Source organism: Aulostomus chinensis, chromosome 3 (assembly GCF_037954235.1).
Source record: "Aulostomus chinensis isolate RoL2024-O1b breed Wild chromosome 3, RoL_Achi_v1.0, whole genome shotgun sequence".
Taxonomy (NCBI): Eukaryota; Metazoa; Chordata; class Actinopteri; order Syngnathiformes; family Aulostomidae; genus Aulostomus; species Aulostomus chinensis.
The window spans coordinates 12,486,673-12,500,222 of record NC_141322.1 but is presented as its reverse complement, the minus strand read 5'-3'; the positions used below and the strand labels follow the sequence as shown (position 1 = coordinate 12,500,222).

The 13,550-nt window shown below is 39.5% G+C and overlaps 2 protein-coding genes across 4 annotated transcripts in view; both read left to right on the top strand.

The window, feature by feature from the left end:
- wdr1 (WD repeat domain 1) overlaps positions 1-2,075 on the top strand; it is a 10,656-nt gene extending 8,581 nt beyond the window's left edge. The window contains exons 13-15 of the mRNA XM_086198690.1: positions 90-263; positions 360-504; positions 1,210-2,075. Coding sequence (XP_086054816.1) covers positions 90-263; positions 360-504; positions 1,210-1,316 — 426 coding nt within the window. The 3' untranslated portion in view covers positions 1,317-2,075. The remainder of the gene's footprint in view (positions 1-89; positions 264-359; positions 505-1,209) is intronic.
- Positions 2,076-3,274: 1,199 nt separating this feature from the next.
- Positions 3,275-13,550, top strand: part of slc2a9l2 (solute carrier family 2 member 9, like 2) — a 116,479-nt gene continuing 106,203 nt past the window's right edge. Inside the window, exons 1-2 of one of the 3 annotated variants that reach the window (XM_086198696.1) lie at positions 3,275-3,379; positions 4,532-4,683. The gene's annotated coding sequence lies outside the window, so the exon portion shown is untranslated. The remainder of the gene's footprint in view (positions 3,380-4,531; positions 4,684-13,550) is intronic. The other 2 variants (XM_086198698.1, XM_086198700.1) reach the window with 2 other exon arrangements.

The window sequence follows — 13,550 nt, the reverse complement described above, 5'->3', positions numbered from 1 at the left end:
CTGTATTGACTCTAAAAATGAAGTTTACCTAGACATAAACCGGGTATAAATTGACATACGTCTGTATTCCTTTTCTGTTTTCTGCTCAGGATGGAACGATCCACCTCTACTCCATTCAGGGCAACACTCTGAAGGACGAGGGGCAAACTCTGCAGGCTAGTGGCTCCATCACAGACATGTCTTACTCTAATGATGGAGCCTACCTTGCAGTGATCGATGACAAGAAACTCGCCAAAGTCTTCAGTGTGGCAGATGGCTATGCGGTAAACATGCCTGGCTTGTACATCTTTTTTGGATGATTCAGTTTAAATGGCTGTAGAAGTTTCATTTGAAATAATTTTTTTTTTTTTTCCCCCCAGGTTAAAAATGAGTTTTACGGCCACCACGCGAAGCCAGTTTGCTTGGCCTGGTCCCCTGATAATGAGCACTTTGCAACTGGTGGGATGGACATGTTGGTTTATATCTGGACAGTTAGTGATTCAGACATGAGGATTAAGCTGGCAGGTAGGCCACACAAGCACATACACATTATTAGTTCCACCCACGCAGGCGGCTAAAGATATAATTTAAGATGACTTCATATCCAGAGATGCTGCAGCACACAGGCAGCTCCACCTCGTGCGTGCTTCTTGACTGGCGTAGAATTTAGGACTAAAGTATCATTGTGATTTAAAATTTTTTTTTTTAAGTAATGAAATTAGGCTCAAAAATATCCTGTGACTGATCATTATTTTACCACATTTGTGTGTAGTTGTATTTCGGGAGAGAGAAGACAAATACACGTGTGGTATAGGTATAATGAAATAAATGAAAACAGATTAGAGGAATCTTTTTTAAATTGTATTAATGATATTTATAATTATTATTATTTAATAATCGAACAATTGCTTAATGCAAATCTTTTAATTTGCTAAAATAAAGACGTCTTGTGTTTTGTGCTCGATCCTCTTTGTCATGTGGAGAGTTGAATTCCAGTTTGTTAGGCTCTTTATTTATCATGCACACGCACAGAAAGTGCCAGCTAAATTTGTTAATTTATTTTTTTACTTCCTTCTGAGTCTCTACTCATTCTGTTGGTGCTTTTTATGCTGCATTAAAATTGGATGAAACTTAAATATTAAAAAAACACACAAACAAAATATCCTAAACTGCCCCTGGGGGGCTTGCACGTCATCTTCGTAACCGGATGTCATACCTTGATGTCTGCAGATGCTCACAGGTTGCACCACGTTAGCGGCCTGGCCTGGCTGGATGAGAACACTCTGGTCACCACCTCCCATGATGCCAGCGTCAAGCAGTGGACTATTAAATTCTGAGCTGCATGCTGACAAACATCCACATCTCCAGGGACAAGGACTACTGTAGGATTCAATCTTTCTTTCTTTTTTTTTTTAATTTGTATTTTCACAGTTTAAACGGTATTCTGTGTTGTCTATTAACATCTGAACTGCAATCGATAATGGTTACGGGGAAAAAGTCCCTTCAAAATGATCAAAGATATGTCTCTCTAAAGCGAATAACTTCAACTTAAATGGAGACAAGATGTTTAATGCAAATATTTTTACATCTCTCTGAGCGTTATGGAACCTGCTCAACATTCCGTAAGTAATAGCTTTGACTCCGTTGTAACTGAAATCCTTGTCTGTGGTCGGGCTCACTAAAACCCAACTTAACGGATGAACCAAAAGTGAGTTTTTTAAATCAACACAGTTGTGTTTAAAAGAAATGAAATCTTTTGGTTACATTCCTGAAATGAGAAGTAATTTGTCCTAAGTGCAGTTACCTGTCTGTTTGGTTTCTTTTTGAGGTCATAAAGGGGTGGTAGTCTTTTTCTTCCTTAGGGTTACTTTCTCTCATTCATAATACTTCTGTTGAGACTGGGGAGCACAAACGGGAACTAAATGAACAAAATAAGTATACAATTGATAACAATCAACAAGCTGTCTATTCAGTTTAACGTCTTGTATTGATGCTGGGTTTTGTTTTTGTTTTTTTTCCTTTGGGCCCACTATGCTTGTCTCTTTTTTCATGTCTTTATGTATTCATTAATAATAATAAAACACTTTTTATGCATATTCCTGTTCATGCTGTGTTTACACTCTTTCTGCTTGTCAAACATTAATGGACAAATAAATTGTGCAATTGGAAATTTAAAACCTACACACTGATTATAAGAGACTGTAGGTACCACTGAACTATTGGTGGTACCAGCACCAGGAATAGGGTGCAAGGACAGAGAGGAGCTGGTTAGAAAGTCTTTAAATTATTATTTTTGTCCGTTATGTTATTGATGTAACTGGGTTTGACCACTGAATATGGTCCGACTATGATTACCTTCTTAATTTGTCTCTCCTGGCTGTAAATTGTCTATTAAAGGGAATTATGATTGGAAGTTGGGAGTGTCTTTATATTAAGTGTGGTCTTTGAAATACAGTACATTTTAAATTTCTAGTGTTTTTTTTGTTGTTGTTCAAGAAACTGTTAACAGTTATAACAGGAAGAACATACTTGATCAATGTTCATGTTTGATCATGTTCAGTTTTTACTCAGTCCCCTTGAGACAGCTGCTGCTTTGTCTGTCATTATGGTTCTGTTGAACTCAACAGAACAAAAATATCGCACCTAAAAGTAAAACCCATATTAATTCAACAGGATCATAAATTAGGATTGCCAAAACAATCCTGACAGTAAATCAACTCTTCTCCCAGATTCAATAAAAACTGAGTTTTATAGTCACATCAATTCATTTCACGTCATTTTTTGACACGCAATCATTCCTAAGGTAAGGTAATTTTCTTTTGACCCTGGAAGATGATTCTCCCTACATTAAGAAGCGATTTGTACACGTTTGAATTTTTGCAACAGGATTGTTACGCATCTGGTAGGTAAAATTATTGATAAAATAATTGTTAGTTTGTGCTACATTCAATACGTTTTGGTAAAATAATATAAACTCAGTTTACCCACTTAAGTCTTAAAATATCGTGCAAATGCTCTTGTACTTATCAGCACCTCTCCTAGCCATGTATTCGTCCGCTGGCAAAGTAGCGCCCCTCCTACACGCTAATCAGATATTTAACTGCCGTTATCTGCCGTTTTGGGTTTTTTTTTTTTTTATAAACATTTCATACTCGCATGCCTCCCCTATCCCAGGTTTAAAAAAAAACCAACCTAAATAATATGAAAAGTACATTTATAAAATTACTTTCAATGATAGTGGTATTGTCTCACTTTGCTGCTCCAGGATTTTACCAATGAACGTAAACATGCAGAACCTCTCGACTGCTAAGGGTTCACAAAAACACGATGCCGAGCTGCTCTTTCACACAATTACACGTGCAACAGAGTAGAGGAAGAAAAGTACTTAACCCACCTTCGAGTGAGTAAATAAAAATGTTTTAATAGCACTTTCAATGTTTAGGGACTCATATCTGCACGCTAAAACCTGTTTGCCCTTTGGAATGTGCTGGATATTGATTTTCCCCTCTTGTGAGTACTCGCTGGGAAACTCATGTTTGAACCCGCCAGTCTCCTGCGTCTCGTTATATAATCTGAAGTTCTCTGCCAGTTTTAGGGTTACAACACAACCTACAAGTGTAGTGCAACTAATGTCAAGGCTTGGGCCACAGTGTCAACGTGTTTATCTTCTAGTGAAACACTGGCGCCACCTGACTCCCCCCCCCCCCCCCCCCCTTAATTTCTAGAACTATGGGCTGAAATAATGGAGCAAATGATTAGTTTTCTAACTTTTATTACATTCATCCCATACCTGAAGAAAAGAAGGAATTCCAGCGGGCATTTGACTGGCAGTCAATGATTAAATGTTGGTGAAATAATGTCGCTTGATTAAAAGAAAACTAAATTTCAACACCAGAACGGTGTTGAAGACTAAAAAGTGGAAGAAGTGCCGATGACTCACCAATGATTCAAATCATGAAATGTCAACATTTCATGATTTGTATGCTGAATTAACATGATGTCCTCAACCATCCCATTTAAAAGAATATTTGAAATATATTATTTCAAGAACAAATGTTTCAGCATCCGAACAATGTTGAACATTGCTTTGTGGAAGTGTTGATAAATGAAGAGCAAAACAATGCTGATATCTAGAAAATAGCATACCTTTTGAAGTCAACAACCAATGATATTCCATAGAATTCTAAAGAATTCAGTCAATGATGTAAAAGTGTAAAAAGAACCAAACAAACAAAAAACCATCTTTACTATATTTCTAGTAAAAAAAAAACAGCAAAAAAAGGGACAAATTAGATGTCGAGAGACCATCTGGTTGTCCTGACATTAGTAAAAAAAAGAAAGGCTGTCCAACATACATGAGAATTATAATACAAATATCTGTTAAACAGAAAACCACAAACTTTTATAATGTAATTCGCCACAACTATATAACAGGAAAGAAAGAGAGTATTTTCGAGTCTATTGTTTTACTGTCCTGCTGTGCCAGAGACGTCAGAAGTGGGTGAAGTATCACAAAATCGGGTTGTATTTCCTTCTCAATGTTTGTTCACAGTTTGCCCAAACAGGTCGAGGTCAGTGGAGGTTTCATTTCTCACCCTCCAGGACCACGGGGTCAAACAGGGTTCTGCTTATCGATTAACTGTCTAGGAGACTGTGCCTCTGTTAGGATCTGATTGATTCTCGGGGCAATCTGTGAGGAGAGAGGTGAGCAGAGCGCGCACGCGCATACACACACAAACACACACACTCATGTAGTCTGTGAATGCAACTGTGTTTTAAGAGAAGCATTTAGCATTTGATCTATAGGTTTAGATGAGATTTAGTTTGAGGCTGTTTTTACACTGCATTAGCTTTGTCTGCAAGGTTCTATGTCACAGTTTATCAATTATCTATCCATCGAGCCATCCATCTATCTATCTATCTATCTATCTATCTATCTATCTATCTATCTATCTGTCTGTCTATCAATCTATCAATCTATCTATCTATCTATCTATCTATCTATCTATCTATCCATCCATCTATCTATCATCTATCATCTATCTATCTATCTATCATCTATCTATCTATCATCTATCTATCATCTATCTATCTATCATCTATCTATCATCTATCTATCTATCTATCTATCTATCTATCTATCTATCTATCTATCATCTATCTATCATCTATCTATCATCTATCTATCTATCCATCTATCTATCATCTATCTATCTATCTATCTATCTATCTACCTATCTATCATCTATCATCTATCTATCTATCTACCTATCTATCTACCTATCTATCTATCTATCATCTATCTATCTATCATCTATCTATCATCTATCTATCTATCTATCTATCTATCTATCATCTATCTATCATCTATCTATCTATCCATCTATCTATCATCTATCTATCTATCTATCTATCATCTATCTATCTATCTATCTATCTATCTATCTATCATCTATCTATCTATCTCTATCTATCTGTCTATCTATCTATCTATCTATCCATCCATCTATCTCTCTATCTATCTATCTCAGTTGAATCAAGGGTAACTGGACATTATTCTACATCCCTGATGACGTGAATCCATCAGACGTCCTAGTCTTGATTGACTGGTTTCATTTGTGGATCAAATCTCTTCTCAAACCCATTTATTTCTTTGACAGTGGAGCCTAACAGAAGGCAGAGATGGACACTGGGAAATTTAGCAGGCTTGAGTTGTACTTTTGTGGCAGGTTTAAATTGAAGCTCCCATTTGATCCATTTTTCTTTTTGACTGCAGAGGATTTGTGCTTTCCAGATCATCAAGCTGAATTTACAGGGTGTTTTCATTTGTCACGTTGGGCAAAGTGAGCTCGAATCTCAAGTTTTTTTCCATTTCCGCTTTCATGAGACAGCAATTGTAAGGTTAGAATTTTCCTTTGGTATCCAGAGTAGGTAGATGTACTAAAAACTAAGTTTTAGCTCTTAGTGATTGACTTATCTGCTCCAGGTGATGTCAACTGTTTGGACCAAGATGACTTATTAGGGCTTTGTAAGAGAATACGTCTCTCATGCTTTGTGTGTTATTTTATACTCAGTGTTTTGTGGACTAGAAAACTTGACCTTCCATCGACATGAGGATGAGGAGCTAAAGACTGAAAAGTGTTTCAATTAACTGGTCGATGTCTGATTGTTATCGACTGCCCTGTCCAGCAGTTCTTCTGTTCTTTTGCATCTCTGCTTATCGGGATTGAGATGAGGTATCTGCGATTGCAGTTTATTCACTGATGGTAGTTATGCTGTCCTGTATTGTCAAAGTGTGTTTAGACCAGCTGCTTGTCTCAGAGTCCCCAGATGAACGTTATCTTAAAAGATGCCTGGAGTCGGAATTCAGATGATGGCAAATCCTTTGGCAGCAATTCTGACAGCAGATTAGACTCTAGTCCTGACTGACAGAGCCTGGACTGCACAGAGCCACCAGCAAAGGTTCCTTCTAACAGTAAGAACTGTCTGTTTACATACTGAGGAAATGATTGATGATTTGGAGCACTTTGGATTGTGCTCCTTGCATGTGGCACCGTAGATATGGTCAAAAGATAAAAAACTGAAGTGGGTTGAGTAGGAAAACCAACATCACTTCTTACAACAAGGACGACCTGAGGAGTTACCAAGGGACGTGGAAAAAAGAAAACCCTACAAATTTATTAAACTCTGGCCTTAATCCCAAAACATTGTCTCAAATATTTAAAGCGCTTCACAGTAAATCATATTTTAGATCCATCCATCCATCTTCTTCTGCTTATCCTGTTAAGGGTAGTAGGGGGGCTGGAGCCTATCACAGCAGCATTCAGGCGAGAGGCAGGGTTCACCCTGGACAGGTCACCAGTCCATCACAGGACCAACACATAGAGACATACAACCATTCACACTCACAGTCACACCTACGGTCAGTTTAGAGTATCAATCAGCCTCGTCCCCTCTTGATGTCTTTGGACTGTGGGAGGAAGCTGGAGTACCAGAGAGAACCCACACAGGAACAGGGAGAACATGGAGACTCCACACAGAAAGATCCTGTGCTGGAGCCGGAACCTTCTTGCTGTGAGGCGACAGTGCTGACCACTGCACCACCACTGCATCACATGCCGCCAGAAATTGACCCAAAATGTGTTATATTTCTATCTACACACTAATTTTATCAGGAAACAACAAGGTGTACAAGTGAGTGTTTCCTCTACCTAATATGATGTCAGATCAAGCATATGTGTGTTCCAGCTGGCTGTGACTTTTGCGTATGCAAGATTCTGATGTAAAGCAGCTTCTGCATGGTTTTAAAGACATTTCAGGTAAGAAAGTGACCATGTAGATTCCTAACTTGGTAATTCTCTACTCTAAAAATAAACAGGCATGCTGTTGTTCCCATGATGAAACCCAAATGAAGACAGGATGTGCACTACATAAACAGTTACAACAGTTGAGCATCTAATCGGTGCAAAGTGTGTTGTCCTGCATTGAGCAGCAGGAAATAGCGCACTGATTGTTTGTTTAGTTAGGCAGTAATGTTGGTTAGTGGTGATGATCAGCACAGCCCATGTCTGCCCTGTGGATGTATTTTCTTAGTGATATTTCCTGGTTAAAATCCAATATGATGCCTCCTTTTTGCTGTGCATCCTGAGACACTCAAAGCCTTAAATGTCTTCTGTGTCTTTTGTCCCTTTTGCCGGGTCCAGCCATGAACGGGTGGACTGTTGCCTCTCGCTCTCACTGCTCTGCTTTACTTGGACTCACTGCTTCACTATCCACAAGATTCTCAGCACGACTGCTTGTGTCTTTCGCGTGCACTAGATACACCGGGCGCTCCTGGAGGTTTAGAGGCACCTGATCCAGGATGAGTTTCGAAGGAGACTTAACTCCATTAATTTTACCTCTGTCTTCATTTCCAAACCATGCACGCTACAGTAGTAGAAGCTGATACCTTTTAGGTTTAGCTGGACAGATTTCTTGTGTGTATGAAGACCATCCTCATATCGTCCAAACAAATCAGTAATTCCACTAAAATCACCTTTGCTTTTGAATTGTTTTAGTCAGCATGGCCTTGACAGCGTAATCTCAAGTGCTGAATACAGCACTGTATCTTCTCACCATCTCGGTAATCTATAGTTTTATCCGATTGGTTTTCTTGGCAGACAGTTGCTCATGACTTGGGTGAGTCATGAAATGCATTCGTCACTTTTTCATGTGCTGTTTGCTTGCATTGCATCTGGTAAAATAATTCTAATCTTTATCTAGAATAATTTACAATCTGTAAATTGTTAAAATGGAAAATGTCCTGTTGTAGTTCACAGTGCAGACAAACAAAACGCTGTAGTTTGCTTGTACTATAATCTCTGGCAGTTTTTACAGCTACTTGAAACTCAAATGTTTACCCTAAGTGTAAAGTCTATGGATAGCGTTCTTACTTTGTTTTGAATAACTGGACCCCCCCTCCCCCCCACATAGCACATGATGTAACAAAATACACTCTCTTGCCAATTAGAGCTATGCGATTAAATTGATAGTTTTGTTTGTTTTTATAACAGTACTGTATCAATATTCAGGGGCAGTATGGCTCAGAGGTAGAGTGGCCACCTAGCAACCAAAGGGTCGCTGGTTCTATCCTCACTTCCCCCGGTGACCATGTCAAGTATCCTTGAACAAGATACTGAACCCCTAATTGCTCCTGATGGCCCTGCGATGGACTGGCGAACCCCATCTCTCACCCAGTGTCAGCTGGGATAGGCTCCAGGAAAAACAAAAACCCCTCATGATATCATGTGAAAATCCTTACCTAATGATAATTGCTTAAATTATTTTTGGTGACTTTCATCAATCAAACCATTCATTCATTTTGTCCCAACTGACAGCCTCTTTCACAGTGCATCATTATTATTATTATTTATCCAATATTGTCACCGTCTCATTGCTGTTGGAAGACTCATCGTCAGGCATTTCTATTCTCTTACCTTTATCTGCCTCACACAGATGAGCAGCAACGTCATCTCTTGGTGAGTCTGAAAAGATCACATGACAAATGTAAAAAAAAAAAAAAATCTGTCAATTAAATCTGCATTTATCAGCTTCAAAATGGATGGTTCCTGAGAGGAATTCATCTTGCAGCAAAGGAAAAAGGAAAAAGCATCAGCACACAGATATGAGATACATCAGTGATGCATTCATACATCAAGTGCCAGCAGGAAAACCAGTTTGCGTGGTTGAAACCTTTATCAGCTGGTTCAACATGCAAGTGTAATGGGTCAATGGCCTTAGAAGGTCGTTAGAACTGACGTTGGTGGTCTGGGAGCTCAAACTCCTCACACAAATGATGAGTAGGTCCCTTTAAAACATCTTGAACCTCAGCAGTTGCTCTTGTCTAGAAGATGCCAGACAAATAGGTCAGTTTTATAACAGTGATTTTACTGGTCATTTGGATTCACTTGTTAAAACCTGTTCTGCCAAATACGTTTTCCAGTCACACACACAAAACCTGTTACAGTTCCAAAGAAAGTCAAACTGCGATAAGCTTTTTTTTTCTTTCTTTCTTTCTTTATGATGACCAAATTGTTTGGTCTGTGCATAAAGGTATTTGCGCTGTATAGGAGCAGGATCCTGAACGTTTCTGAGGACACAACAGCAGACCTGTGAGTTCAGCAAAAGCCTTAAGCTTTCATTTAAAGTTTGGCCTCCTTATTCTTTGAATAATTTAAGCTGAATGGTTGTGGGGAATACAGTATTAGAGGTTTTTTTTTCTAGTTTTCTTTTTACTGAACATAGGGCTGCGCAGTTAAATTGTTACAGCTGTATATCACAATGTGTTTTCTCTCAATACTCTGATCAATACTCAAGCCCAAAGTATCAGAATTGTATTGCAGTATATCATTGTTAAAACCACAGTGTGTATTTATGAAATACATGCATTTATATATTGAACTGCACATTTCAGATCTCCCCAGATTGGCTCAATGATAATGAGGTCAGGTGACTGAGATGGCCACTCCAGAACCTTCACTTTATTCTGCTGGAGCCAATGACAGGTCAACTTGGCCTTGTGTTTTGGATTGTTGTCCGTTTGTTGTTGGAACATCGAAGAAAGTCTTGTGCGGTGCTTCTGGGCTGATAAGTGTAACTTTCGTCCAGTATTTTCTGATAATAAGCTGTATTCATCTTATCATCTTATCATTTTATCAGCTTGGATTGTTGCTCACTCACCCCCAAAACATTAGTGATCCACCTCTGGATTTCACGGTGGAAATGGTATACCTTTCATCATAGGCCTTGTTGACTCCTCTCCAAAAGTAACATTTATGGTTATGGCCAAAAAGTTCAATTTTGGTCTCATCACTCTGAATGACTTTGTTCCACAAGTTCTGAGGCTCGTCTCTGTACTGTTTGGCATATTGTAAGGCAAGGCAAGGCAAGGCAAATTTATTTGTATAGCACCATTCATACACAGGGCAATTCATAGTGCTTTACAGAGGGTAAGGGAAATTGAAAGTTAGAATCAGTTTAAAATCGAAAACATGAATTAAAACATTCAAAAATCATTTAAAATTAATTAAACAGTTTAAGATCAATTCGACAGCAGACAAATCAATATTAAATCAATCCATCAATACCAAATCACCCAGATCAATCCCAAATTAATACTATAAGAAGGCTGCAGTAAACAGCAGTGTTTTCAGCCCTGATTTAAATGAGCTGACAGTTTGTGCCCCCCTCAGAGTTTCAGGGAGTTTGTTCCACAAGTGTGGACCACAGAAGCTGAAAGCAGCTTCACCCTGTTTGGTTCTGACCCTGGGGACGCTGAGTAGACCTGTCCCTGATGACCTGAGGGGTCTGGATGCTTCATACCCAGTCAGCAGCTCTGACATGTATTTAGGCCCAAGCCCATTCAGTGACTTATAGACCAGTAACAGGATTTTGAACTCAATCCTTTGACACACAGGGAGCCAGTGCAGTGATTTAAGGGCAGGTGTAATGTGGTCCATTTTCTTAGTGTTGGTCAGGACTCTTGCAGCAGCATTTTGGATTAGCTGCAGGTGCTTGATTAATTTTTTACTGAGACCTGTAAAGACACCGTTACAATAATCTAGCCTACTAAGAGTAAATGCATGGATGAGTTTTTCCATGTCTTGTTTAGAGAGAAATCCTTTGATTCGTGCAATGTTTTTGACATGATAAGAGGCTGATTTAGTGATAGTTTTTATGTGGCTCTTAAAATTCAGGTCTGAGTCCATAACAACACCAAGATTACTAGCTTGGTCGGTGGTTTGTAGTGTCATTGAGTCAAGTTGGCTGCTGACCTCAAGCCTTGTGTTTTTTTGGACCAAACACAATGACTTCTGTCTTTTCTGCATTGAGCTGGAGAAAATTCTGGCCCATCCACTGATTGACCTGTAGGATACAGTCGCTCAGTGAATGCAGTGGACTGTAATCACATGGCGACACTGTAATATAAAGTTGTGTGTCATCAGCATATGAGTGGTAAGAGATGTTATGGTGCTCTATGACCTGGGCCAGTGGGAGCATATAGATGTTGAACAAAAGTGGCCCAAGAATAGAGCCTTGCGGGACCCCACATGTCATCCTTGTTTGCTCAGATTCACAGTTCCCAAGCGAGACGATGAAGTAATGATCTTCTAAGTAAGATCTGAGCCAATTTAGCACCGCACCAGAAAGTCCAACCCACCTCTCCAGTCTGTCGAGCAACAGGGTGTGATCGACTGTGTCGAATGCGGCACTAAGGTCAAGTAGTACCAATACTGATATTTTAGATGCATCAGTATTAAGGCGTATGTCATTTAACACCTTAATAAGTGCAGTTTCAGTGCTGTGGTTTGGTGGAAAACCTGACTGGAAAGCACTGAAGAGATTGTTTTGGGTCAAGAAAGAATGAATTTTTTAATAGACAACTCTCTCAATGATCTTTGACAAAAACGCAAGGTTAGATATGGGTCTGTAGTTACTTATTACTGAAGCATCCAGATTAGGCTTTTTTAAGAGAGGTTTGATCACTGCAGTTTTCAGTGCCCTGGGAAATTGACCTGATTGAAGAGAAGCATTTACTATCCTCAATACATCTGATGAAACATAATTAAAAACACTTCTCAGCAAGCTTGTAGGCATCATATCAAGGCAGCACGTCGTGGATTTTAAATTCTGAACCGTTTCTGTCAGAGTTGCATGGTCTATGGGATGAAATGTTTCTAGATTTCTGAGAAACTGAGGAGGAACTGGTGACATAACTAAGTTGCTTTTGGAGGAGCCACATACTGTTTGTCTTATCTTCTGAATTTTATATGTAAAAAAGGCTGCAAAGTCATTGCATGACTTGTTGGACACCAGTTCAGCAGGAATAGATGTCGAAGGATTTGTCAGTCTGTCGACAACAGTGAATAAGGTGAGGGCATTGTTGGTGTTATTGTTGATCATCTCAGAGAAAAAAGACTGTCTTGCCTTTTTCAATTCTTGGTTATAAATGTGAAGACTCTCTTTATAAATGTCATAGTATACCTGGAGTTTGTTTTTACGCCATCTGCGTTCAGCCTGCCTACACTTTCTTTTTTGAGTTTTCACCAGAATGGCGTTCCTCCATGGTGACTTTTTTCTGTCAGATATAACTTTGCTCTTAATTGGAGTAATGGCATCCATAACAGTCATAACACTGGAGCCAAAACTATCAACAAGGTCATTGACTGAGGCTAAGGGCAGAGTTGGTGATGATGTAAAAGCCTGAGTGAATAATGTACCAGTGCTGTTGTTAATAGACCGCTTTCTTTTCACCTCTGCTTCACTTTTGCAAAGATTGGCAGGGATAGTCATTTTAAACTGAACACAATAATGATCAGAAAGAGCAACATCACTCACCACAACGTCAGAAATGTTCAGACCCTTGGAGATAATTAGATCTAATATGTGGCCCTTATTATGTGTTGGATCCATTGCATGCTGGGAGAGTCCAAAGATCCATCCATTGTCTTCTTCCGCTTATTCCTTACTAGTAAGGGTCGTGGGGGGGCTGGAGCCTATCCCAGCATCTACGGGCGAGAGGCGGGGTTCACCCTGGACAGGTCGCCAGTCCATCGCAGGGCCAACATACAGAGACGAACAACCATTCACACTCACATTCATACCTACAGTCAGTTTAGAGAATCCAATCAGCCTAGTCCCCAAATTGCATGTCTTGGGAGGAAGCCGGAGTACCCGGAGAGAACCCACGCAGGCACGGGGAGAACATGCAAACTCCACACAGAAAGATCCCACGCCCGAGCCGGGACTCGAACCCGGAACCTTCTTGCTGTGAGGCCACAGTGCTGACCACTGCACCACCGTGCAGCCCGAGTCCAAAGATATCCAGAATATTTAAGAGTTCCTTTGCATATCCATCTTTCACATTATCAACATGAATGTTAAAATCCCCCACTAGAATAACACAGTCAAACTCAATGCAGATTATAGACAATAGTTTGGAAAACTCATCAAAAAACAGTGCATTATGTTATTGCTGATTGGCGTTCTCAATCCCTTGGATATCTTTTTATATCCCTTACCTGCTTTATACA